The sequence below is a fragment of the Ranitomeya imitator genome, chromosome 3, assembly GCF_032444005.1.
Source record: "Ranitomeya imitator isolate aRanImi1 chromosome 3, aRanImi1.pri, whole genome shotgun sequence".
Taxonomy (NCBI): Eukaryota; Metazoa; Chordata; class Amphibia; order Anura; family Dendrobatidae; genus Ranitomeya; species Ranitomeya imitator.
Window position 1 is genome coordinate 148,679,433 of NC_091284.1, and position 25,432 is coordinate 148,704,864.

A 25,432-nucleotide genomic window follows, 5' to 3' on the forward strand; every position below is an offset into this window, starting at 1 on the left:
CTTTGTCCACTGTTAAAAATAAAATTATGGTCAGGAAATTGACTTTTTGCCATGCAAAGACAACTGTGTGTGATGAAAGAAACTCCGAAGAGTTTCTTTCATCACACACAGTCAAGAGAGCACGGCCAAGGTCTCTGCTGCTTCACACTGCAGTGCAATACTTACCAAATGCATTACGGACCCGTGGAGGGGCATTGTCCCAGCCATCCCACAACGCTTGGGCCACCTCATTCCATAAACGGCGGAGCGTGCTGTTCATTGAATGCAGTGGATCCCGGCTGTCCCACAACGGAACTCGCTCCTGGACCAGGGTTATTAGGAGGTCATTGTCGATAAGGTCATCGTCCCGTCGTGAAACCTAAAATTTAAAGAAAATCATTAAAGTTTGCTCAATCACATAAGGAAAAGAAAGATAACAGATGATGAGAAATGGCATGAATATGAAAGTCAACATACAAAAGGATTCCAGAAGAAAAATTTAAAGAAATACAAGGGTAAAGAAAGGAAGATTCAAGAATATTACAATGAGGACAGTCAGCCTTGTATACATACCCGCTGCCATCTTCCCACCGGAGGTTGACTCCGCTGCTCCTGCCCGGTCTGTGCCTCAGTGGAAGTGCTCTATAAAAAAAGGAAAAATAAAATTGTCCCATGTGTCGATGTGACAGTGAATACTTACCAAGCTGAAGAGGAAAATACTCACCTCACTGACATGCTCCACTTCTGACTGATGTGGCTCAAACTCCTCACCAGATGAAGACTCCGAAGAAGACATTCTGATGCATGTAGAAAAAAAGAAATGGAAGAAATTAGGACATGTAAAGCCAAAAATTTGAAAATAAAGGCATTGGTTAGGAAATACTCACCTTGATCTGGGTCTTGTCCTCCAAAATGCGGCCTGACAGTGTCTTGTCTTCTTGAGAGTCTGATGAGAAGTGTCCTGAATCTTCCCCCAACCTCCCTTTTATCACCTTGATGCTAGGAGGTGGCTTATCAGTGCCTAGACATGCTTATCTTAATTGAAACGCATGCGTTCAAAAACGCATGCAAACGCATGTACGTAAAAATGCATGTGTTTCCATAGACTCCAATGCATTTTTTGACGCAAAACAAATGCAAACGAATGCATGCGTTTTTATGTGTCAAAAAAATGCCTCTGAAAATTACTACATGTTGCATTTCTGCAAATGAGCGCATGCAGCAAAAAACGCATGCGTCATTAAACGCGTCCAAACGCATATAAAAAATGCATGCGTTTTTAATGTTAAACACAGGGAAAAAAACGCATGTGTTTTTATGCGGTACAAACGCTGCAGATCAAAACGCAAGTGTGAAACCAGCCTTATTCCACTTTTTGTTCGGCGGTATGATGATAAAGCATTGTTTTTTTGCCTTGTTTTCTTTTTTACGGTGTTTACTAAAGAGGTTAACTATTGGAACAGTTTTATAGGGTGGGTCGTTACGGACGCAGAGATACCAAGTATGTGTACTTTTGTTTTGATTTTTTTTCACTCAAATATTTATTGGTAGAATAAATATTTATTTTTTATCATTATTTTGTATTATTTTCTTAAATATTTTTACAATGATTTTTTTTTTTTTTTAAATTCATTCTTATTTTTACACTTTTTCCCACTCTGGGACACTCATTTTTTCAGGCTGATCGCTTCTATAGCATGCAGATCTGTCTGGCACAGAGGCTGTCATTGCTGCAGCTTCAGTGAACTGACTCTGAGAGACTTCCTGACATGCAATCTGCATGACAGGAAGTCTCTCACCTCTGGAGACCTGATGCTGTCATGATGACATCGGTCTCCATGGCAGCGATCAGGATCCCATGGCTTGCCGCGGGGTCTCTGATCCAAGGGCAGAGGGGCTGTCAGCCCCAGTGCGAGCTCCGGGATGCTGAAATCATGTTTGATCGCAGTGTTCCGTGGGTTAAAGTGCCGGGAGCAGTCCGTGAATGCTCCTGGCACTTAGTGTCGGGTATCAGCTGTGAGAATCAGCTGACACCCTGCCCTGATTGGCCGCGATCACATAGATGTACTATTCCGTCCATGGGAAGTAAGTCCCAGGTCACATGGACCGAATAGTACATCCAATGCTAGAAAGGGTTTATAACCTACTGTATATGCACAGCTTCTGTACAAAGCTGTAGTATATTTGTAATATATCTTATCAGAAAAATCTCTCTGTATTCTGTAATGCTGCGATAGCACCGTACGAAGTTAAGAGGCAGTGACCCACAAAGTTCAAACACAAAAGTCTCATCAAAGTGTTACTTCACACATAAAGGTGCATAGCATTTTATAATATATGTCATCAAAGTTCAATACACACAGTTGCATCTCGTCTCAGTGCCCATTTCATAGCTCTACACATCATATGGCTTTTAGATTGCAGCCCCTAAACACACCGGACCTCTCCTTGTCCAGTATCTGTGGGGCTTCCGCACGCTATATTACAGTCTACAAACACAGTTTCACATGTTGCAGACACATGCCAGTCCTCCTCTGACTATTTCCCGTGGATGTCCTGCACTGCTGTATCACAGACTCCTTACTCACACAGCCGTACACAGCCCAGGATATCCTCTGGATAGTAGCTGGGCACCATATCCACCTGTTTGCAATTGTTACACATGCCAGTCCTCTTTCGGGCACAGGACATCCACCTCCGGTTCGCCTCGGGGCACAGGACTGTCCACATCTGAGACCAGTTACCATGGATGACTGGCATCACTGTGTATGCTGCGGGTGCCAGGCTATTCTGCTGCTATAGCTGCTGCCTCCTCTGGCCTGTGCTGCTTCACACACACAGCCAGCGCACTGCAGGCCTCTGCTCTACACATCAGACTGACACTGACGTTCCACCTGACACCTGACACACCCATACCCCTTTACTGCAGGGCTTTTAACAGACAAACCTGTGGCTTCCAGCCACATGGAAAACTCAGACCGGAAATCCGTAACGGCCATGCACACCTATGGACTTCATAAATCTCCATGCACAACCTTGCGAGAACACACAGCGACACCTACCATTCCTTAATATACTATCAGTATATATTTATTATATATTTTACTCACTTATGCAGCACCATTAGTTTCCACAGCATCTTACAGACATCATCATCACTGTCCCCATTGGTCTCACTGTCTAGATGCACTGTCAGTATGTCTTGTAAGTATGGGAAGAAACTGGAATACCTGGAGGAAACCAGTGCAAACATGGGAGACCTTTTTATCAGTTGTTGTCTTTAGTGGGATTTGAGCTCAGAAGTCCAATGCTACAAAGCAAACATGCTAAACACTGAGCCAAAAAAAGAAAAACGGCTAACAAAAGCCGCAGCCAGCTCACCAACCAGACCATCAGATGTGGAGCACGAAAGTAAGTCCTGACCCGGGACTCCAAGCAGCAGCAGATCCAACCATGTATATACTCCAGCTCCAGATAAATGGTAAAAAAAATTTTCTTTATTGATCCAACGTAATAAAAACAGGATGATCCTTACAGATGGCAGACAGAATAAGTGATTGCGCAGAGAACGGCTACGCGTTTCGACCACAATGGGTCTTACTCATGCCTAGTAAACACTGAGCCACCATGCTAGACAGGAGGCTGAACTGTGATCTCTCGCATTGTAATTGTGTGACAAGGGCTTTACAATCTTCAGTGTGGATGGCTCAGTGGTTAGCACTGGGCTCCTGGGTTCAAATACCACCAATGACAAAATCTGCAAGGAGTTTGTATGTCTCCCCATGTTTGTATGGATTCCCTCCTGGTACTCTGGTTTCACTTACACTCCAAAAACATACTGATTGTGAACTCCAATGAGGACAGCGATGATAATGTATGTAAAGCACTGTGGAATTAATGCCGGTATATAAGTGTGAAAAATATATCAATTGTTATGTGAGTTTTTATCCTCTTAGTGGATAAAGTGTGTGTTACAGTTCATCACAGAGGTACTTAAATTGACTGGGATAATGAAAGGCACAGAAAGTTTTTAATTCCCAGGGGGTCATCATGTTGACAAATGACCTAACTGAAGAGAAGTATACCATACATTTCAATAAAGTATTACTATAAGGACTAGTTAAAGTTTGTCAATGGAGCATTTACAGCTTTATACCAGAACATTGAAAACATTGCTATATACAGTTGTGCTCAAAAGTTTACATACCACAGCAGAATTTTTGCTTTCTTGGCCTTTTTTCAGAGAATATGAATGATAACACCAAAACGTTTTCTCCACTCATGGTTAGTGGTTGGGTGAAGCCATTTATTGTCAAACTACTGTGTTTTCTCTTTTTAAAAGATAATGACAACCCAAAACATACATATGAGCCTGATCAAAAGTTCACATACTCCGATTAGTTTGACAATAAATGGCTTCAACCAACCACTAACCATGAGTGGAGAAATAGTTCTCTGAAAAAAGGCCAAAAAGCAAAAATTCTGCTGGGATATGTAAACATTTGAGCACAACTGTATATATAACATTTTAAAACTAGAAAAACATTTATTTCATATACTTACAGTTTATGCTGCCATCTGTTACATTAACATGGTGACAAGTCATCATGAATGCCAGAAGTATTATCCAAATGTATTCACTTTCATGATTAGCCATATTTGAATGTAATCCCTATAAATACATGAACATTTTAATATTCTTTAAAATGTACGCATGAAGGAATTTCATTAATTTATGCACAGAATTTTTGTCTATTAGATTGTTGATGAAATTAAAAATGAAGTTGAAATTCAATGCTGTATGTGCCAAAACTAGTCATAAAATCAACACTTAAAGAATTGTCATTGAAATTTTATATTGCAGCTCTCATGAGTCTAACAGATCACTTATGAGTACTATTTACTCTAAATAAATTAAAGGGGTTGTCTGGTTTCAAGCTACAAGTCTGCAGTCATTCTGTCACTCCATGTGACTGTGGAATTTTGAATCCTCACATCATGTACACTGCACACTGTGAGGATTCTCCAGTATCATGAGACTGCAAGTATGATATATACATACTCCGAGCCACAATCCAACAAAATGGGAGAGGCCTCACCCAATGCAAGTGTATTGAGCGAGGCTGGAAACAGTTAAGTCAGAATGTGGCCTTGAGTATGCATGTCGTATACTTGCAGTCACATGAAAATCCTCACAGTGTGCAGTGCATGCGATGTGAGGATTCACAAGTCTACAGTCACGTAGAGTGATTTCATACTTGTAGTTTTAGACCGGACAACCCCTTTAAACAAATACTAATGACTGGACTGGTCTAGATGCCTCTCAATTTCGCATAGACACATATATTTCAATTCAGTCTTTAAATCATGATGTTGCTGACACTAGCAATAAGCTGCCTACATTTAAATGGATGCAAAATATCTGAAAAGGGTTTTTGACATATTAAAAAAGTAGACTCCGAGAGACTGATTACATGGGAAAAAAACAAACACTGCAGAGTATTGAACCTCCACCCGTCGTGTGCCAGATCTCCTCCGCTCGGCTCTCTGCTGCTGCCGCTGTGACACCATGGCTACAGACAACCACTGAGATCAAGAATTCTGCTGATATAAATTACATGAGCTACCAAACTTGGTGATTGGCTGCAGCAGTGATATGTAGAGTACCTCTTTGAAAATGGAAAACCCATTTAAAAAGAACTTGTCACCAGGTTTGCTCCATGTGAGATGAGGCCAGCACTAGAGTTGAGTGAATTTATTTGGACTCCTGCTTATTCAGCAAGCTATGGCGCTTAGGCTACGTTCACATTAGCGTCGCGTCGCTGTTGCGTCGGCGACGCAGCGACGACGCAGCGGCGACGCGCCCCTATGTTTAACATAGGGGACGCGTGCGTCTTTTTGCACGCGTTTTCCGACACGTGCGTCGTTTTAGACGCTAGCGTCGGACGCAAGAAAACGCTACAAGTTGCATTTTTCTTGCGTCCGATTTCGGCAAAAAACGACGCACGCGTCGCAAAACGCGCGCGTTTTTGCGCGCGTTTGCGCGCGTTTTTCAACAGCGACGCGACGCTAATGTGAACGTGGCCTTACCGAATAAGCTACAGCAGGAACCCAGATACATGGAGCATGACGGCCGATCAGCTGATTGGTGCTGCAGCTGCATGTGTCGCGGCTGTGTCATAGGCACAGCGCATGCATGGAGAGCCCAACAAACAGGCTCTCCATGCATGTGCTGTGACTGTGACACTGCCACGACACATGCAGCTACGGCACCAATCAGCTAATCAGCCGGCGTGCAAAATGTATCAGGGTTCCCACTGCTGTAGCTTATTCAGTAAGCGCCATAGCTTGCTGAATAAGCAGGAAACAAAATAAATTCACTCAACTCTAGCCACCACCTTTCAGAATGTGTTTACTTTATTTTCACAAATGTTCCTGATATGGAAGGCATATAATAATGAGATAGGAAGATACACATTGCTACTTTTTAATTCTTTGGCTCCTTGGTAACATCCACTATACATTTATGATAGACTAGATGGTGGCCCGATTCTAACGCATCGGGTATTCTAGAATATGCATGTCCACGTAGTATATAGCACAGCCACGTAGTATATTGCCCAGCCATGTAGTATATTGCCCAGCCACATAGTATATTGCCCAGTGATGTAGTATATTGCCCAGCCACGTAGTATATTGCCCAGCCACATAGTATATTGCCCAGTGATGTAGTATATTGCCCAGCCACATAGTATATTGCCCAGCCACGTAGTATATTGCCCAGTCACGTAGTATATTGCCCAGCCACGTTTCCCTGCCACGTAGTATATTGCCCAGTCACATAGTTTATTGTACAGCCCACATAGTATATGGCAAAGCCCATGTAGTATATTGCACAGCCCATGTAGTATATTGCCCAGCCCACGTAGTACATAGCAATGTGGGCATCATATCCCTGTTAAAAAAAAGAATTAAAATGAAAAATAGTTATATACTCACCTTCCGGAGCCCCCGGATCCAAGCGAAGCGGTTACCGACACTCCTGGCGCGCTCCGGTCTCAAGAGTGAATTGCGGTGTCGCGTGATGACGACGTAGCAGTCTCGCGAGACTGCTACATCATCATCTCGCGAGATCACAGCATGGACCGGTTACCGGAGCGTCGCGAGCTGGAAAGGCCTGTTGTGGATCCGAGGGGCTGACGGATGGTGAGTATATAGCGATTTTTTATTTTTTTATTATTTTGAACATTAGATCTTTTACTATTGATGCCGCATAAGCAGCATCAATCGTAAAACATTGGTCACACAGGGTTAATAGCAGCGTTAACCAATTGCGTTACACCACGGCATAGCACTATTGGTTATAGCTGCCATTATCCCTGTGTGAGCGCTGACTGGAGGGGAGTATGGATAGGGCACTGACTGCGGGGAGGACTGTGCCCGTCGCTGATTGGTCATGGCTGTTTTGCCGTGACCAATCAGCGACTTGGATTTCCATGACAGACAGCGGCCGCGACCAATGAATATCCGTGACAAACAGAAAGACGGAAGTGACCCATAGATAATTATATAGTAGATATGTACATGGATGTCCACCATGGGGCCATGGGGTACTCGGTACCGGGTCCTGCGGTTCACAGGGGGATGTCACGGTGGCTGACCCAGTCCATGGCCCTGGGATGTCCGTGTAAAAGGGAAACGTCTTTAAAGGGATAAAGTTTGTGTTCGTGACGCCACCTGTGGCATTCGGCCAGGGTGACCAATGCTGCTTTAAGGGGTCTGCTGGGGTGATGTTATGGCAGCTAGATGGTATACCTTCCCACAGGTGAAGTATGTCCCCAGGGCTTCCCGGTGTGTAGATGGTGGTATGGTGAGAGGCGCAGAGAAGAATGAGGACACAAGGTTGCAGTCTCTTTACCTTTACTGAAGACTTCAGCATCCACAGTCCAAGGCACCAGATCACAGGGCAGGCAGAGTCCGGCTGGTTTGGAGGCAAGTCCAGAGTTCCCTTGTTCAGGTGGAAATCAGTAGCCTTCCCTTGCGCTGCAGTGGTGTAGTTCCTTACTGCTTAAGGCTTCACATAAGGTCCTCACAGATGTAATGCCTTTCTCTGTCCCCCATATGGGATAGGACAAATCTGTTTAACTGGTGGCTCGAGGCTGTTTATAGGGAATCTAGCATGCCCCGGCCTCCATGGGTTGCCACTGTGCCTCCTGGGTGTAGGACGGACAGGTAACTTGCAAATAACTGTCCTGCTGGAGCAAAGCATAAAGGTCCTTACTCCCTTGGTGTTCCGGCTACCAGGCTTCTGCACATCAGAAGGAGGCAGCCTGTGCAGGGCTGGTCCCCTTCTGGTATCCTCTCCTTTGCTCTGACTTCCTTCACGCTCACTGAAATACAGGTCTGCCTTCTGAATGTCTCTTTCTGGGAGCTGCGCTCTGAGGGCATGCACAGCTCCTTTGGACCCTCTGTCCACCTCAGACTCAAGTCTGGAACGTTCTAACTCTCCCTACAGACTACCAGTTATATATATATATATGGGGAGTGACCTAAAAAATAGGAGCAGAAGCTCCCCTGGTGGTCTGGAGTGTGAAATGTGTTGCATGTTTGTGATACCTGGATGCAGTTATCCTTCTTTGCCTCTAAACGTAGCATCACTCTCCCCGAGAGGAAAGCAATACCACTGCGAAGGCCAGGACCCTGGGGCGCCACATACACTTACTGTATAGAATAGACTCAGGAGTTGATCCTGTAACATTGAGCACAGGTTATGGCTGTGTAATGCAGCTGGTGCCAAAGAATAATTGCAAGGTTTGCAACACCTCATACAAAACCTTCAATTTTTTTTTCCAGCCACACTCAGATTGCACAAGCATTAGTTTCATACAGTACTATTGGTACTTTCCCGCCCCCCTGCTTGCCGGGAAATACTCACCCAGCTCCTGCAATGTATGCTCTCAGCGCCGGCAGCAGGTCCTGTGTGAGCGGTCACATTGTACCGCTCATTACAGTGATAAATATGCGCATATTCATCACTGTAATGAGCGGTACCATGTGACCGCTCACACAGGACCTGCTGCCGGCGCTGAGAGCATACCTCGCAGGAGCTGGGTGAGTATTTCCCGGCAAGCGGGGGGGCGGGAAAGTACCAATAGTACTGTATGAAACAGGGGATGGGAGGTGGGTTGTGACTCACAAACTTTATCTTTAAGGGAAAAAAAAAACCTTGATTTTTCATTCCTTCTCTCCAGCGAATGCTGCTGGGGAGAAGGAATGAATGCCGGCTTCAGCACCAAAAGCAGGGGACAGCGCTGAACTGTAGCACTGTCTCCTGCATGGTCCGTGTGGTCCTCAGTCGGCACACAGGCGGCACACGGCTGCTGCACGTGTGCCACACTGATGTGCTACGTGAGCACACGGACACACGGACACGGATAATTCCGGTACTGATTTCTCCGGTACCGGAATTATCTGGACGTGTGAAAGAGGCCTGAGGCAGAGACATTTTGGACTCCATCTTGCCTCTTTTCTGGCTACCGTATATCCATTTTTTAGGTGTGCTCAGAAGTGTGGTATCAATTTATAAATACCTAAATTGATACACACCACTAGAACAGAAACCAGATGGAGTCCAAAGTTACTTTGTCTGCCACATCATCCTCATTATAGTGAATAGTTCCAGTGGAAGTTCTGTCTGAACCCTGTTTCTTGGCAACTTAGATGTGAATCCTGATGTAAGTGCTCTAAATAGAGCATTGGATCAGTGGGAACTTAGCCTTAAAACTGATCAAAAACGTTACATATCCCAGAAAAGTAACAATAAAAACTTCAAATGATCTTGCAAAAACTCACCCTGTCATCTGTCAATGGAAAAACAGAAGGCTTACATAGGCAATGTGCACAAATTGAGTAGTTGGTGAGTTTTTTACCTCAGTATTTGTAAGCCAAAACCAGGGACAGGTAGTAACTGCAGAAGTGGTGCATATGTTTCTATTATAATTTTATTTCTATTTATAATTTTATTCTGATTGTTCCACTCTTGGTTTTGGATTACTAATACTGATGTAAAGTATTGACCAAATATTGAAAGTGTGAACATGGCCTTACTGGTAGCTGAAATGCTAAAAGCAACATGTCCCCAACACCCATAAAAAATCCATCATGAGGTCACAAACAGATGGCCGGACATTCTGCTTAAGGATTTTTTGGTAGACAGCAGAATTCATGGTTCCATTTACCACAGCAGGTCTTCCAGATCCTGAAGCAGTAAGACCATCACACTGCCATCACAATATTTTACTGTTAGTATGATGTTCTTTTTCTGAAATGCTGTGTTACTTCTATGCCAGATGTAATGGGACATATAGTACAGACCCAAAGTTTGGACACACCTTCTCATTCAAAGATTTTTCAGTATTTTCATGACTAAGACAAATGTACATTCACACTGAAGGCATCAAAACTATAAATTAACACATGTGGAATTATATACTTAAAAAGTGTGAAACAACTGAAATTATGTCTTATATTCTAGGTTCTTCAAAGTAGCCACCTTTTGCTTTGATGACTGCTTTGCACATTCTTGGCATTCTCTTGATGAGCTTCAAGAGGTAGTCACCGGGAATGGTCTTCCAACAATCTTGAAGGAGTTCCCAGAGATGCTTAACACTTGTTGGCCCTTTTGCCTTCACTCTGCAGTCTAGCTCACCCCAAACCATCTCGATTGGGTTCAGGTCTGGTGAATGTGGAGGCCAGGTCATCTGGCGTAGCACCCCATCACTCTCCTTTTTTGTCAAGTAGCCCTTACACAGCATGGAGGTGTGTTTGGGGTCATTGTCCTGTTGAAAAAAAAAAGGTGGTCCAACTAAACGCAAACCGGATTTAATATCAAGCCGCTGCAAGATGCTGTGGTAGCCATGCTAGTTCAGTATGCCTTAAATTTTGAATAAATCCCCAACAGTGTCACCAGCAAAGCACCATCACACCTCCTCCTCCATGCTTCACAGTGGGAACCAGGCATGTAGAGTTCATGTGTTCACCTTTTCTGTGTCACACAAAGACACGGTGGTTGGAACCAAAGATCTCAAATTTGGACTCATCAGACCAAATCACAGATTTCCACTGGTCTAATGTCCATTCCTTGTATTCTTTAGCCCAAACAAGTCTCCTCTGCTTGTTGCCTGTCCTTAGCAGTGGTTTCCTAGCAGCTATTTTAACATGAAGGCCTGCTGCACAAAATCTCCTCTTAACAGTTGTTGTAGAGATGTGTCTGCTGCTAGTACTCTGTGTGGCATGGACCTGGTCTCTAATCTGAGCTGCTGTTAACCTGCGATTTCTGAGGCTGGTGACTCAGATACACTTATCTTCAGAAGCAGAGGTGACTCTTGGTCTTCCTTTCCTGGGGCGGTCCTCATGTGAGCCAGTTTCTTTGTAGCGCTTGATGGTTTTTGCAAATGCACTTGGGGACACTTTCAAAGTTTTCCCAATTTTTCATACTGACCGACCTTCATTTCTTAAAGTAATGATGGCCACTCGTTTTTCTTATCTGCTTATTTCTTGCCATAATACAAATTTTAATAGTCTATTCAGTGGGATTATCAGCTGTGTATCCACCAGACTTCTGCACAACACAACTGATGGTCCCAACCCCATTTATAAGACAAGAAATCCCACTTATTAAACCTGACAGGGCACACCTGTCAAGTGAAAACCATTACCGCTGACTACCTCTTGAAGCTCATCAAGAGAATGTCAAGAGTGTGCAAAGCAGTGATCAAAGCAAAAGGTGGCTACTTTGAAGAACCTAGAATATAAGACATATTTTCAGTTGTTTCACACTTTTTTGTTAAGTATATAATTCCACATGTGTTAATTCATAGTTTTGATGCCTTCAGTGTGAATGTACAATTTTCTTAGTCATGAAAATACAGAAAAATCTTTGAATGAGAAGGTGTGTCCAAACTTTTGGTCTGTACTGTACATCTACCAAAAAGTTCAACTTTTGTCTCCTCAGTAAGTATTCAGTCAGAATACTCTCCCCAAAGTCTTGGGTACCATCAAGATGTTGTCTGGCAAAACTGTGATGACCATTTATCTTCTTATTGCTCAGCAGTGGTTTTCATCTTGGAACTCTGCCATGCAGGCTATTTTTGCCCAGTCTCTTACTTACGGAGCAGTCATGAAAGCTGACCTTAACTGAGGCAAGTGAGGCCTGTAATTCTTTGATGTTGTTGTGGAGTCTTTTATGACCTCTTAGATAAGTAGTTGATGTGCTCTTGGGGTAATTTTGGTCAGCCAGCCATTCTTGGGAAGGTTCACAACTGTTCCATGTTTTCACCATTTGTGGATAATTGCTCTCACTGAGGTTCGCTGGAGTCCCAAAACTTTAGAAATTGTGGGATCCATTTTCTTCCATTACTCTTTTGAGGCTAATGCAACATTTTGTATGAAAAAGAAAATGTTTTTAGTTTTCAAAATGTTCTTCGCATCTCTAGATAAATTCCTAAATGAGTGCATTTTTTAATGTGAAGTCTTGTGGGGGGTTTGTTATCTTTCGGCACCCAGGGGGCTCTGCAAATGCTAAATCGTGTCTGCAATGTACTCCAGCCAAATTTGCTCTACAACTATTAAATACTGCTCCATCACTTCTATAAGAAATAGAAGTGATGGAGCACTACACTGTGTGCAGACTTGTTAGGCAAGTTGTATTTTGATCACATGATACTTTTTATACATGTTGTCCTACTCCAAGCTATTCAGGCTTGAGAGCTAACTACCAATTAAGTAAATCAGGTGATGTGCATCTCTGTAATGAAGAAGGGTGTTGTCTAATGACATTAAAACACTATATAAGGTGTGCTTAATTATTAGGAAACTTCCTTTCCTTTGGCAAAATGGGTCAAAAGAGAGATTTGACGGGCTCTGAAAAGTCCAAAATTGTGAGATGTCTTTCAGAGGGCTGCAGCAGTATTGAAATAGCCAAACTTTTGAAGTGTGATCACCGAACAATCAAGCGTTTCATGGCAAATATCCAACAGGGTCACAAGAAGCATTTTGGGCAAAAAAAGCGCTAAATAACTGCCAATGAATTGATGAAAATCAAGCGTAAATCTGCCAAGATGCCATTTGCCACCAGTTTTGCCATATTTCAGAGCTGCAACGTTACAGCTGATCGTTGAAGTAACAAAAAGCACAAGGTGTGTGATACTCGGGGACATGGCCAAGGTAAGGAAGGCTGAAACACGACCACCTTTGAACAAGAAACATAAGATAAAACGTCAAAACTGGGTCAAGAAATATCTGAAGACTGACTTTTCAAAGGTTTTATGGACTGATGAAATAAGAGTGACTCTTGATGGGCCAGATGGATGGGCCAGAGGCTGGATCAGTAAAGGGCAGAGAGCCCCACTCCGACTCAGATGCCAGCAAGGTGGAGGTGGGGTACTGGTATGGGCTGGTATAATCAAAGATGAACTTGTTGGACGTTTTTGGGTTGAGAATGGAGTGAAGCTTAACTCCCAGACCTACTGTCAGTTTCTGGAAGACAATTTCTTCAAGCAGTGGTACAGGAAGAAGTCGGTATCGTTCAAGGAAAACATGATTTTCATGCAGGACAATACTCCATCACATACCTCCAACTACTCCACAGCGTGGCAGGCCAGTAAAGGTCTCAAAGAAAAAAAAATAATGACATGGCCCCCTTGTTCACCTGATCTGAACCCCATAGAGAACCTGTGGTCCCTCATAAAATGTGAGATCTACAGGGAGGGAAAACAGTTCACCTCTCAGGGGGAAAACAGTACACCTCTCAGGGAACAGTGTCTGGGAGGCTGTGGTGGCTGCTGCATGCAATGTTGATCGTAAACAGACCAAGCAACTGACAGAATCTAAAGATGGAAGGCTGTTGAGTGTCATAAAGAAAGGTGGCTATATTGGTCACTATTTTTGGGGGGTTTTGTCTTTGCATGTCAGTGCGGCGCCCCAGGGTCCTGGTCGTCGCAGTGGTATTGCTTTCCACTTGGGGAGAGTGATGCTGCGTTTGTTGGCAAGAAAGGATAACTGCATCCAGGTATCACAAACATGCAACACATTTACACTCCAGGCCACCAGGGGGAGCTTCTGCACCTATTTATTAGGTCACTCTCTATATATATATCTATATATATAATTGTCTAAGGGTTTTTCCGTCTGTCTGTCTGTCTCTCTGTCTTTATGTCTGTCCGTCTGTCCGTCTGTCTGTCTGTCTGTCTGTCCTGGAAATCCCGCGTCTCTGATTGGTCGAGGCCGCCAGGCCTCGACCAATCAGAGACGGGCACAGTATCGACGTAGAAATCCTGCGTCTCTGATCAGCGACGGGCACAGCGACGATGATGTCATAAAGGACGTAGACATCCCGCGTCTCTGATTGGTCGAGTCCGCCAGGCCTCGACCAATCAGAGATGGGCACAGCGACGATGTCATAATGGTTGCCATGGTGACGATGATGTCATAAAGGTTGCCTCGACCAATCAGCGACGGGCACAGTCTGCCGCGAATTCTGGAATCATCATTGTCCATATACTACGGGGACATGCATATTCTAGAATACCCGATGCGTTAGAATCGGGCCACAATCTAGTATATATATATAACTGGTAGTCTGTAGTTAAAGTTAGTCAGTTCCAGACAGTAGTCTGAAGAGGGCAGAGGGTCAATGGAGCTGTGCATGCCCTCAGAGCTGCAGCTCCTGGAAAGAGACATTGGAAGGCAGAATTGTATTGCTGCGAGCGTGAAGGAAGTCGAAGCAAAGGAGAAGATACCAGAAGGGGACCAGCCCCGAACAGGCTGCCTCCTTCTAATGCGGAGAAGCCTGGTAGCCGGAACACCGAGGGAGTAAGGACCTTTATGCTTTGCTCCAGAGACCGGCAGGACAGTTAATTGCAAGTTACCTGTCCGTCCTACACCCAGGAGGCACGGTGGCAACTCATGAAGGCCGGGGCATGCTAGATTCCCTATAAACAGCCTCGAGCCACCAGTTATATAGATTTGTCCTATCCCATATGGGGGACAGAGAAAGACATTACATCTGTGAGGACCTTATGTGAAGCCTTAAGCAGTAAGGAACTACCCCGGTAGCCAGAACACTGAGGGAATAGGGACCTCTACACCTTATTTCAGAGACTGGCAGGACAGCTAATTGCAAGTTACCTGTCCGCACCTACACCCAGGAGGCACGGTGATACTCCATAGAGCTGGTTTATCTAAGAGACCCTATAAACAGGCTCAAGTCACCAGTCATATGGGTTTTGTCCTATCCTATATGGGGGACAGAGAGAGCAAAACATCACATCTGTGAGACCTGTTATGTTTGCTAATGACAGGTGTTATGAAGGCAATCCAGAAACACAGTGTGCTTAGCGATCAGAGCGCACACAGTGATCTGACAAATACCCAAAAATACAAGAACGAGCTCTGAGACGTGGAAACTCTGTAGACTGCACACCTGATCCTATCCTAAACACAACTAAAAGCGGCTGTGGATTGCGCCTAACAACTACCTAGGCAACTCGGCACAGCCTAAGAAACTAGCTAGCCTGAAGATAGAAAAATAGGCCTGACTTGCCCCAGAGAAATTCCCCAAAGGAAAAGGCAGCCCCCCACATATAATGACTGTGAGTAAGATGAAAAGACAAAACATAGGGATGAAATAGATTCAGCAAAGTGGGGCCCGATATTCTAGGACAGAGCGAGGACAGTAAAGCGAACTTTGCAGTCTACAAAAAACCCTAAAGCAAAACCACGCAAAGGGGGCAAAAAAAACCCACCGTGCCGAACTAACGGCATGGCGGTACACCCTTTGCGTCTCAGAGCTTCCAGCAAAACAAAAGACAAGCTGGACAGAAAAAAAGCAACAAAAAAGCAAAAAGCACTTAGCTATACAGAGCAGCAGGTCACAGGAACAATCAGGAGAAGCTCAGATCCAACACTGAAACATTGACAAGGAGCAAGGATAGCAGCATCAGGCGGAGTTAAGTAATGAAGCAGTTAACGAGCTCACCAGAACACCTGAGGGAGGAAGCTCAGAAGCTGCAGTACCACTTGTGACCACAGGAGTGAATTCAGCCACAGAATTCACAACAGAGACCCTTATGTGAAGCCATAGGCAGTAAGAGACTACACCACTGCAGTGCAAGGGAAGGCTATTGATTTCCACCTGGACAAGGGAACTCTAGACTTGCCTCCAAACCAGCCGGACTCTGCCTACCCTGTGGTCTGGTGCTCTGGACTGTGGATGCTGAAGTCTTCAGTAAAAGGTAAAGAGACTACAACCTTGTGTCCTCATTCTTCTCTGCGCCTCACACCATACCAGCATTTACACACTGGGAAGCCCTGGGGATATACTTCACCTATGGGAAGGCATACCATCTAGCTGCCATGGCATCAACCTAGCGGACCCCTTAAAGCAGCATCGGTCACCCTGACCGAATACCACAGGTGGCATCACGAACAGAAACTTTATCCCTTCAAAGACCTTTCCCTTTTATACGGATGTCCCAGGGCCACCGACCGGGTCAGCCACCGTGACATCCCCTGTGAACCGCAGGACCCAGTACCGAGTACCCCTTTGCCCTGACGGGGCGCTCAATCACAAATGTTTATTTCTAAATTTTGTGCAGTTATATTTGTTTACCTGGTGAAAATAAACAAGCGAGATGGGAATATATTTGGTTTTTATTAAGTTGCCTAATAATTCCTCACAGTAATACTTACCTGCACAAACAGATATCCTCCTAAGATAGCCAAATCTAAAAAATACCCACTCTAACTTCCAAAAATATTAAGCTTTGATATTTATGAGTTTTTTTGGGTTGATTGAGAACATAGTTGTTGATCAATAATAAGAATAATCCTCTAAAATACAACTTGCCTAATAATTCTTAACACAGTGTATTATGGAGATAATTTTATTTTTCATTTTCACCTTGCAATCTTTTAACCCTGCTGTTCTGTTCGCATTTGCTATACACTTGTACCGTTACCGGGTCAATATGACCCGACCTATTAATTCTTGATTTTTAGCTACTCTAAGTGTTTTATTTGAATACTTTTTTCATTATTATACTGTATGTGAACATGGTTGATCATAAACAAATGAAAAATTTAAATTTAAACTTAATAATTTTTTTTTTTTTTTCATAAAAAGGTTACACAGGCTTTTTACAATTAACTTTGATTGTTGGCATTCTGCACACAAATAACAAAGAAGCTTTACATTACTATTACTAAAACATGAAATTTAACTTTTTGAAAACAATATTTATAAATCAATAAATGAAAAATCATAAAAACTTCAACCTTTTTAGAAAGAAAAAAGAAAAACTGAACATGTTCATGCGTTTTTACACTGAACACAATAATAAGACACATGTCCTTTACACAGATATTTTGAACATCCAGCACATGTCAGATTAGTCTTATTGTCACAGGAAGATGGACAGAAGCTACATCTCTTCCTTTTTTTGCTGGTAGCTGTGCTGGTGGAGGCCGTGGATGTGGAGTCTCTTTCTTGAGGATGCTGGACACTTTTTATAATGGCTGTTGCTCCTTCACTTCTGGAGGTCACTTTTCTGCTCTCAATATATGGCCTAACCAGGGATTTGCCCAATTCCTCAAGAAATAATCTTCTTTTATGCAGCTTATTCCGGTTCCAATCGGGGTCGATTTCTCTCCATAAGACAAATGCATTGTATGCAGAAACGTCCAGTATGTTATAAAATAAAATCATTGGCCACCGATTGGTTTTGCGTTTGCATGTATATGTTGATATTGCTTGGTCTAAAGTATCAACTGCTCCCTTTGTGGCATTATAATCCAATATAATGTCAGGCTTTCTGTCTTCTCTATCACTTACGGCATTGTCATGGTGCATTGTGCTCATTAGAATTACCTGCTTGGGTTGTTTTGGAACATAAGAAACAACAGTTGTATTTCCAGAAAAAAAAAAGTAGAATTGTACACCTCTCTCTTGCTAAGGATGCCTTGTGGTAGTTCAGGGTTTTTTTTTCTTATAGTACCCAGCATGGTAAGTTGTTTTTTCTTCAACATCTGGTCTAGTTGATAGGATGTAAAAAAGTTATCACATGTGACATTTTGTCCTTTTAGTCCATGGGTCAAATCGAGAACAACACGCATACCCTGATTTTTTTCAGGTCTTTCACCAGGGATTTTTCCTGTATACACCTGAACATTTAGAGCATATGAACATACATACTTGATTACTGATAATAACAGTGAAACTCCCAGCCTTTGAATGATAGACAACCAGTCTCCTCTCTCACAAACAGCAAATGGATAATACTAGATAATTACTTGTTTACTGATAAGAACAGTGAAACCACCACCATTTTGAGATGAAGTACACATAAAAAACATAACTTTTGCAGTCAGAAATAACCAGAGACCTGTAGAACAGTCTAAAATGCTATCGGGTCATATTGACCCGAAGAGTACAAGTGTAACAATCAGCGTGTAGCAAAAAGTAAACAAAAACAAAAAAATATATAGAGCTCCACAAATGAGGAGAAGTCAAGATACCACTAGTTTCAAATCCTCATATAAAAAAATCTACAGGGTCTCAAAAATCATTTCGGGTCATATTGACCCGAACAGTACAGCAGGGTTAAAATCTGTGAATTATCTATGGATTCAAAATGCTCAGAATACCCCATAGATGAATTCCTTAAGAAATATAGTTTCCAAAATATGGTCCCTTAAAGGGAATGTCTGCTTTTATGTCAAATGCGAGAATCTATTTGAGCTAAAAAAAAATAGCGCTCATTCTATTTTGGTTCCTGCCGTGTGCCCAAAGAATAATTTCTGACCACTAAAATGATGTATCACTGCATTCAGGAGAAAGTGCGTTACGAATTGTGAAGTCCATTTTCTTCTATCACCCTTTGTGAAAATTAAAACATTATAGCTGAGGCTACATTCACATAAGAGTTTTAGCATTTGTTCAGAGGCTCCTTTGGGGGCTTACGTCCGAAGCCCCATAAAACAGGATTCAGGTATGTTATGATAATGGGGCCATTTTCTATATCAATGCAGATAATGTCACAGTTTGCTCTGTTGGAACATCATTTATGACTCTGTACACCAAGTTGAGACTGGTACAAAGACATAGTCGATTGTGCCTAGGTGCCTGCCTCTTTTAAGGTCGTATAATCAAACATTATGCTCCAACAGAACACATTGTAAGGGTACCGTCACACAGTGGCACTTTTGTCGCTACGACGGTACGATTCGTGACGTTCAAGCGATATCCATACGATATCGCTGTGTCTGACACGCAGCAGCAATCAGGGATCCTGCTGAGAATCGTACGTCGTAGCAGATCGTTTGGAACATTCTTTCGTCGCTGGATCTCCCGCTGTCATCGCTAGATCGGTGTGTGTGACACCGATCTAGCGATGCGTTCGCTTGTAACCAGGGTAAACATCGGGTTACTAAGAGCAGGGCCGCGCTTAGTAACCCGATGTTTACCCTGGTTACCAGCGTAAATGTAAAAAAAAAAAAACAGTACATACTTACATTCCGTTGTCCGTCAGGTCCCTTGCCGTCTGCTTCCCGCACTCACTGACTGCCGGCCGTAAAGTGAAAGCAGAGCACAGCGGTGATGTCACCGCTGTGCTGTGCTTTCACTTTACGGCCGGCAGTCAGTGAGTGCGGGAAGCAGACGGCAAGGGACAGACACTGGAATGTAAGTATGTACTGTTTGTTTTTTTTTACGCTGGTAACCAGGGTAAACATCAGGTTACTAAGCGCGGTCCTGCGCTTAGTAACCCGATGTTTACCCTGGTTACCCGGGGACCTCGGCATCGTTGGTCGCTGGAGAGCTGTCTGTGTGACAGCTCTCCAGCGACCACACTACGACTAGTGTTGAGCGATACCGTCCGATACTTGAAAGTATCAATATCGGATAGTATCGGCCGATACCCGAAAAATATCGGATATCGCCGATACCGATATCCGATACCAATACAAGTCAATGGGACATCAAGTATCGGAATGTATCCTCATGGATCCCAGGGTCTGAAGGAGAGGAAACTCTCCTTCAGGCCCTGGGATCCATATTAAAGTGTAAAATAAAGAATTAAAATAAAAAATATTGTTATATTCACCTCTCCGGCGGCCCCTGGACATCAGCGGGAGGATCCGGCGTCCGGCACGGCTTCTTTCTTCAAAATGCGCGCCTTTAGGACCTGTGGAATGACGTCCCGGCTTCTGATTGGTCGCGTGCCGCCCATGTGACCGCCACGCGACCAATCAGAAGCCGCGACGTCATTCCTCAGGTCCTAAAAGGCGCTCATTCTAGGACTTTAGCTGAGGAATGACGTCGCGGCTTCTGATTGGTCGCGTGGCGGTCACATGGGCGGCACGCGACCAATCAGAAGCCGGGACGTCATACCACAGGTCCTAAAGGCGCGCATTTTGAAGAAAGAAGCCGTGCCGGACGCCGGTTCCTCGCGCAGATGTCCAGGGGCCGCCGGAGAGGTGAATATAACAATATTTTTTATTTTAATTCTTTATTTTACACTTCCGATACCGATACCCGATATCACAAAAATATCGGATCTCGGTATCGGAATTCCGATACCGCAAGTATCGGCCGATACCCGATACTTGCGGTATCGGAATGCTCAACACTAACTACGACTTACCAACGATCACGGCCAGGTCGTATCGCTGGTCGTGATCGTTGGTAAATCGTATAGTGTGACAGTACCCTAACTCTTTTTGCATTATTATAGTCAATTGCCCCATCAGCACATATGATAATCACGTTTTAAAGGACTTAAGATGTAAGCCTGTACAGAACCACTAAATATATAAAAAGACAACATGTGAACATAGCCCAAAGCAATATTATTGTAGCTAAAAATGTAATTTTCCATTCCATTCACTCCACTTTGTGTTAAGATCTGTGAAACACCTGGAAGGTTGACAAACTTGCTGATAGCAGTTTTGAATAATTGCAGGGGTGCAGTTTTTAAACTGTTATCACTTCAAGTTTTTTCCAATATATACATGCTTCTTAAGTTGCTTCAAATGTAAATATGTCACTAAAAAGAAAAATTTTATGTAAATTGGAAAATTTAATTCTAAATATTAAAAATTGCTGCAGAATTTTTAATCTTTCTGGCAAAATAAAAGGATATTTGATAAATGTTGATAAATTGATGTTTGTGTAAAGTAGACATATGGTAAATGCTATTAACCATTTTGTGTGGTATGAATATCTGTTTAAGGTTGTAGAAATTCAAAGTTGAAAAATTGCTGATTTTTCAAAACTTTTGTCAAAATTCAGATATTTTCATAAATAAAAGCAAAACATCGACTTAATCATCAGGATATATAGAAGCATTTCAGCGTTATTACCACATAAACGTGAAAAATGTCAAATTTGAAAAATGGAACTAGGTCATGAAGGCCAAAATTGGCTCATTCACTAAGGTGTATAAGCATCCTCTCTATATATACCTGCAAAGTCTTTGTGCTTTTTTTTTACAACAAATGCATTTGAGCACAAAAGAACTATTAACAATTTACCCTAAAAAGTGCCTTTTCTATACTATGCGTACTGTCAGGATTCTCTGGTGGCATCACCAGGATCAGGCAATAATGTGACCGCAAGTGTGAGATATGAATACTCTCAGATACAGACAAGAAATACTGTGTGGGAATAAGTATTTCATTCCTTGCTGATTTTGTAAGTTTGCCCACTGACAAAGACATGAATAGTGTATAATTTTAAGGGTAGGTTAATTTTAATATTGAAAGATAGAATATAAAAAAAAAAATCCAGAAAATCACTTTGTATAAATTATATAGATGTATTTGCATTTTGCAGGGAGAAATAAGTATTTGATCCCTCTGGCAAACAAGACCTAAAACTTGGTGGCAAAACCGTTGTTGGCAAGCACAGCAGTCAGGCATTTTTTGCAGTTGATGATAAGGCTTGTGCACATGTCAGGAGGAATTTTGGTCCACTCCTCTTTGCAGATCATCTCTAAATCATTAAGATTTTCAGGCTGTCGCTTGGCAATTCGGAGCTTCAATTCCCTCCATAAGCTTTCTATGGGATTAAGGTCTGGAGATTGGCTAGACCATTCCATGACCTTAATGTGCTTCTATTTTAGTTACTCCTTTGCTGCCTTGGCTGTATGTTTTGGGTCATTGTCTTGCTGGAAGACCCAGCCACGACCTATTTTTAATGTCCTTGGAGAGGGAAGGGGGTTTTCACTCAGGATTTTACGGTACATGGCTCTATCCATTCTCCCATTGATGCGGTGAATTAGTCCTGTGCCCTTAGCAGAGAAACACAACCAAAACATAATGTTGACAGTGGGGACGGTGTTCTTTGGGTCATATGCAACATTTCTCTTCCTCCAAACACGGCAAGTTGAGTTAATGCCAAAGACCTCAATTTTTGTCTCATCTGACTACAGCACCTTTTCCCAATCACTCACAGAATCATCCAGGTGTTCACTGGCAAACTTGATACGGGCCTGCACATGTGCCTCCAAGTCCAAAAGGGTTTCTCTCTAGTGAGTGGCCTGAAAAGGCATGCTTGTGTGTGGGCACATTTTACAGATTGTGATGCAAAATAACATGTCCGTTTTTGATCTATGTGACATATCAAACTCTTCAATGCAAGTCTATGAATCCATGAAAAGTCACTGACCGCAATCATTGCCATCCATGTGCTGTCTGCTTTTAAGATTGCAATCGGTAGGAGAAGAAAATCACTGACGACAGAAGGAGACCTAAGTTTTGTTCGAATTTTTATTTTAGGATCAGTTATTTTAATTTGTAAAAAGCCATTAATTTTTAAGTACCGTATTTTTCGGCGTATAAGACGACTTTTTGACCCCAAAAAATTGTCCCAAAAGTCGGGGGTCGTCTTATACGCCGGGTACGGCGTGTGCAGGGAGCAATCCTGCATTTCGGCGTGTGGTTCCCAGGGTCTGGAGGAGAGGAGACTCTCCTTCAGGCCCTGGGATCCATATTCATGTAAAAAATAAACAATACAAATAAAAAACATGGATATACTCACCCTCGGACGGACCCTGGCTGTCACCGCTGCTAGCGTCTCCCTCCGTTCCTTAGAATGCGGTGAGTGAAGGACTCTCTTCTCCTCCAGACCCTGGGAACCACACGCCGTATAAGATGACTGGGCGTATAAGATGACCCCCGTCTTATACGGCGGGCATATCCCAAATTCCATATTTTATATGGAAAAGTTGAGGGTCGTCTTATACGCCCAGTCGTCTTATACGCCAGAAAATACGGTAAATACCAAATTATAACTAATAATTAGTAAAACTATATGTATCTCGTATACCATTGCGTATAGCACAACTATAAACATATCCTATGTTCCTAAATATTAATATAAAAAAATAATGGTTTTTTATATTTAATATTCTGTCAGTTCTGATGGATAAGTTAAAGTGGTTATTCCATGTAGGCATCACTTTTACACATAACCTAAGAGGACAAATGTGTTTCTTAGACCTCATCCAGACTTCTGTGTTGCATGTACATGTTGCATCCGTTTTTTTAACAGATACAGCTATGCCCAATATAATCTATGCTGCTGTTCACATGTCTGTGTTTTTCATGGACCATATGTTTGTGCAAAATACACAGAGACCCGTCTGTTTTTTCTGGCAACACAGATGAAAAGGGCCAATACTAAGTCTAAGGGTAGATGAAAGCCATCAGTGCGTCATCCGTGTGCTGTCCGTGTTTAACATTTCTAAAGGATACACACCGATGACTCTGTGCCATTTTTTCAAGCATGTGTATAAACATGGACATCTGAATGGGAACGTAGGCCTTGTTCATACGTTCAGTATTTGGTCAGTATTTTACCTCAGTATTTCTAAGCTAAATCCAGGAGAGGAACAATCGGAGGAAAAGTATAATAGAAACATGTGAACCATTTCTGCATTTTTCACTTGACTTTGGCTTACAAATACTGATGTAAAATACTGACCAAATACTGACCACATACTCAACGTGTGAACAAGGCCTTAGTCAGAGGAAGGGATTCCCCAATTCTCACTCTCCCTTGTGAGCCATAAACTAGAGCCAGTGCTAAATGCACCTTCTACTGCATAGTCCTCCACGCAATCTTTTAATATGAATATTTCCTAAAATGAAAAATCCACATTCCACAGAGTTTCCCCTCTGTCAATGCCAGATGATTGACAGTATTTAGAAAAGTAGAACATACAGCGATCAGTTAATTTATGAAGATACTAAAAAGGATCTGTTCTTTGGGGCAACCCCTCTTAACAAGACAAAAAAGCAAAATAACATTTTTAGCAACATTTTCATGAACCCTAAAACGATTAATTATCATATCAGAAATTTTATATTTATAGCACCAGCCACTTTAACCATTTGATGTCACTTTCTGTAATCCACCAAATTCCTGAATCAGTCAATTGTTCAAATCTACCCATGACGTAATACGTATAAGGTAATAATATGTTTGTTATATTAATAAACTACTTTCAAGATTATTAATAAAACATTGATTATTAATAAAACATTGTTTAATATTGATAACTTAAGTATTCACAGTAGAATATTACTTGCACATATGAGACATAATATCTCTTACTTACCTTTTTGCCTCATAGAGAGTATTCATGTCATTCCATGTTGAAATTGTGAAATCAATCCCAGAGCCAGTACTGGACATCAGACATGTTCAGTTATTTCTACACTTATTCCATGATGGGATTGACTGATTTATGTATATGGACTATACGAAGCCATGGATCCTTTAAGCTACTAATAACGATTGCATACAAATCACTAGTTCCTTAACAAAAGCTTGTGCAATTCAAACCGAAATCTTACAGAAGACAAGGAAGTAAGCGAAAGGGAAATGTGTCAGACATAGGAACATACACGTAAGGATGAAATGGCTTTATGGCTGTCATAGTACAAAATATAGCTTTAGTAGACCTCCTACACCCTGAGGCAAGTGAAGCAATCATAGCATGAAATAACCACAGAAATAGCATGAGGTTTATGATATCAAGTGCAAAAATCTACATTCATTCATAGATATACTTGAGAAGCAATCTATTTTAGGTATATGAGACAGATATTTTATTAGAACAAGTTTCTGCTATATTTGAATTTGATATAGTCAAGGCCCACATTAATAGGTACCCACTTAGTATTGATATAATAATTTTTATTTATATAGCGCCAACATATTCCGCAGCATTTTCCAATTGCATGTATAGAAAATAAAAAAAATTAAATGTAAAACATTTCAACAGTTACAGAAGGAGTGAGGATCCTGCTCGCAAGCTTATAATCTATAAGGAAATACCAGGACGTAATGGGTAAATACAATTCTTTATGTTATAGGGGATGTTGGTGAAGG

At 42.4% G+C, this 25,432-nt stretch overlaps 1 protein-coding gene across 2 annotated transcripts in view; it reads right to left on the reverse strand.

Annotated features, from left to right (window-relative positions):
* LOC138673013 (interleukin-5 receptor subunit alpha-like) overlaps positions 1 to 24,918 on the reverse strand; it is a 116,812-nt gene extending 91,894 nt beyond the window's left edge. The window contains exons 1-2 of one of the 2 annotated variants that reach the window (XM_069761544.1): positions 24,657 to 24,917; positions 4,543 to 4,651 (exon numbers count right to left, since the gene is read on the reverse strand). In XM_069761544.1, coding sequence (XP_069617645.1) covers positions 4,543 to 4,636 — 94 coding nt within the window. In that variant the 5' untranslated portion in view covers positions 4,637 to 4,651; positions 24,657 to 24,917. Of the gene's footprint in view, positions 1 to 4,542; positions 4,652 to 24,656 lie in introns of both variants that reach the window. The other variant, XM_069761546.1, reaches the window with a different exon arrangement.
* Positions 24,919 to 25,432: the final 514 nt, after the last annotated feature.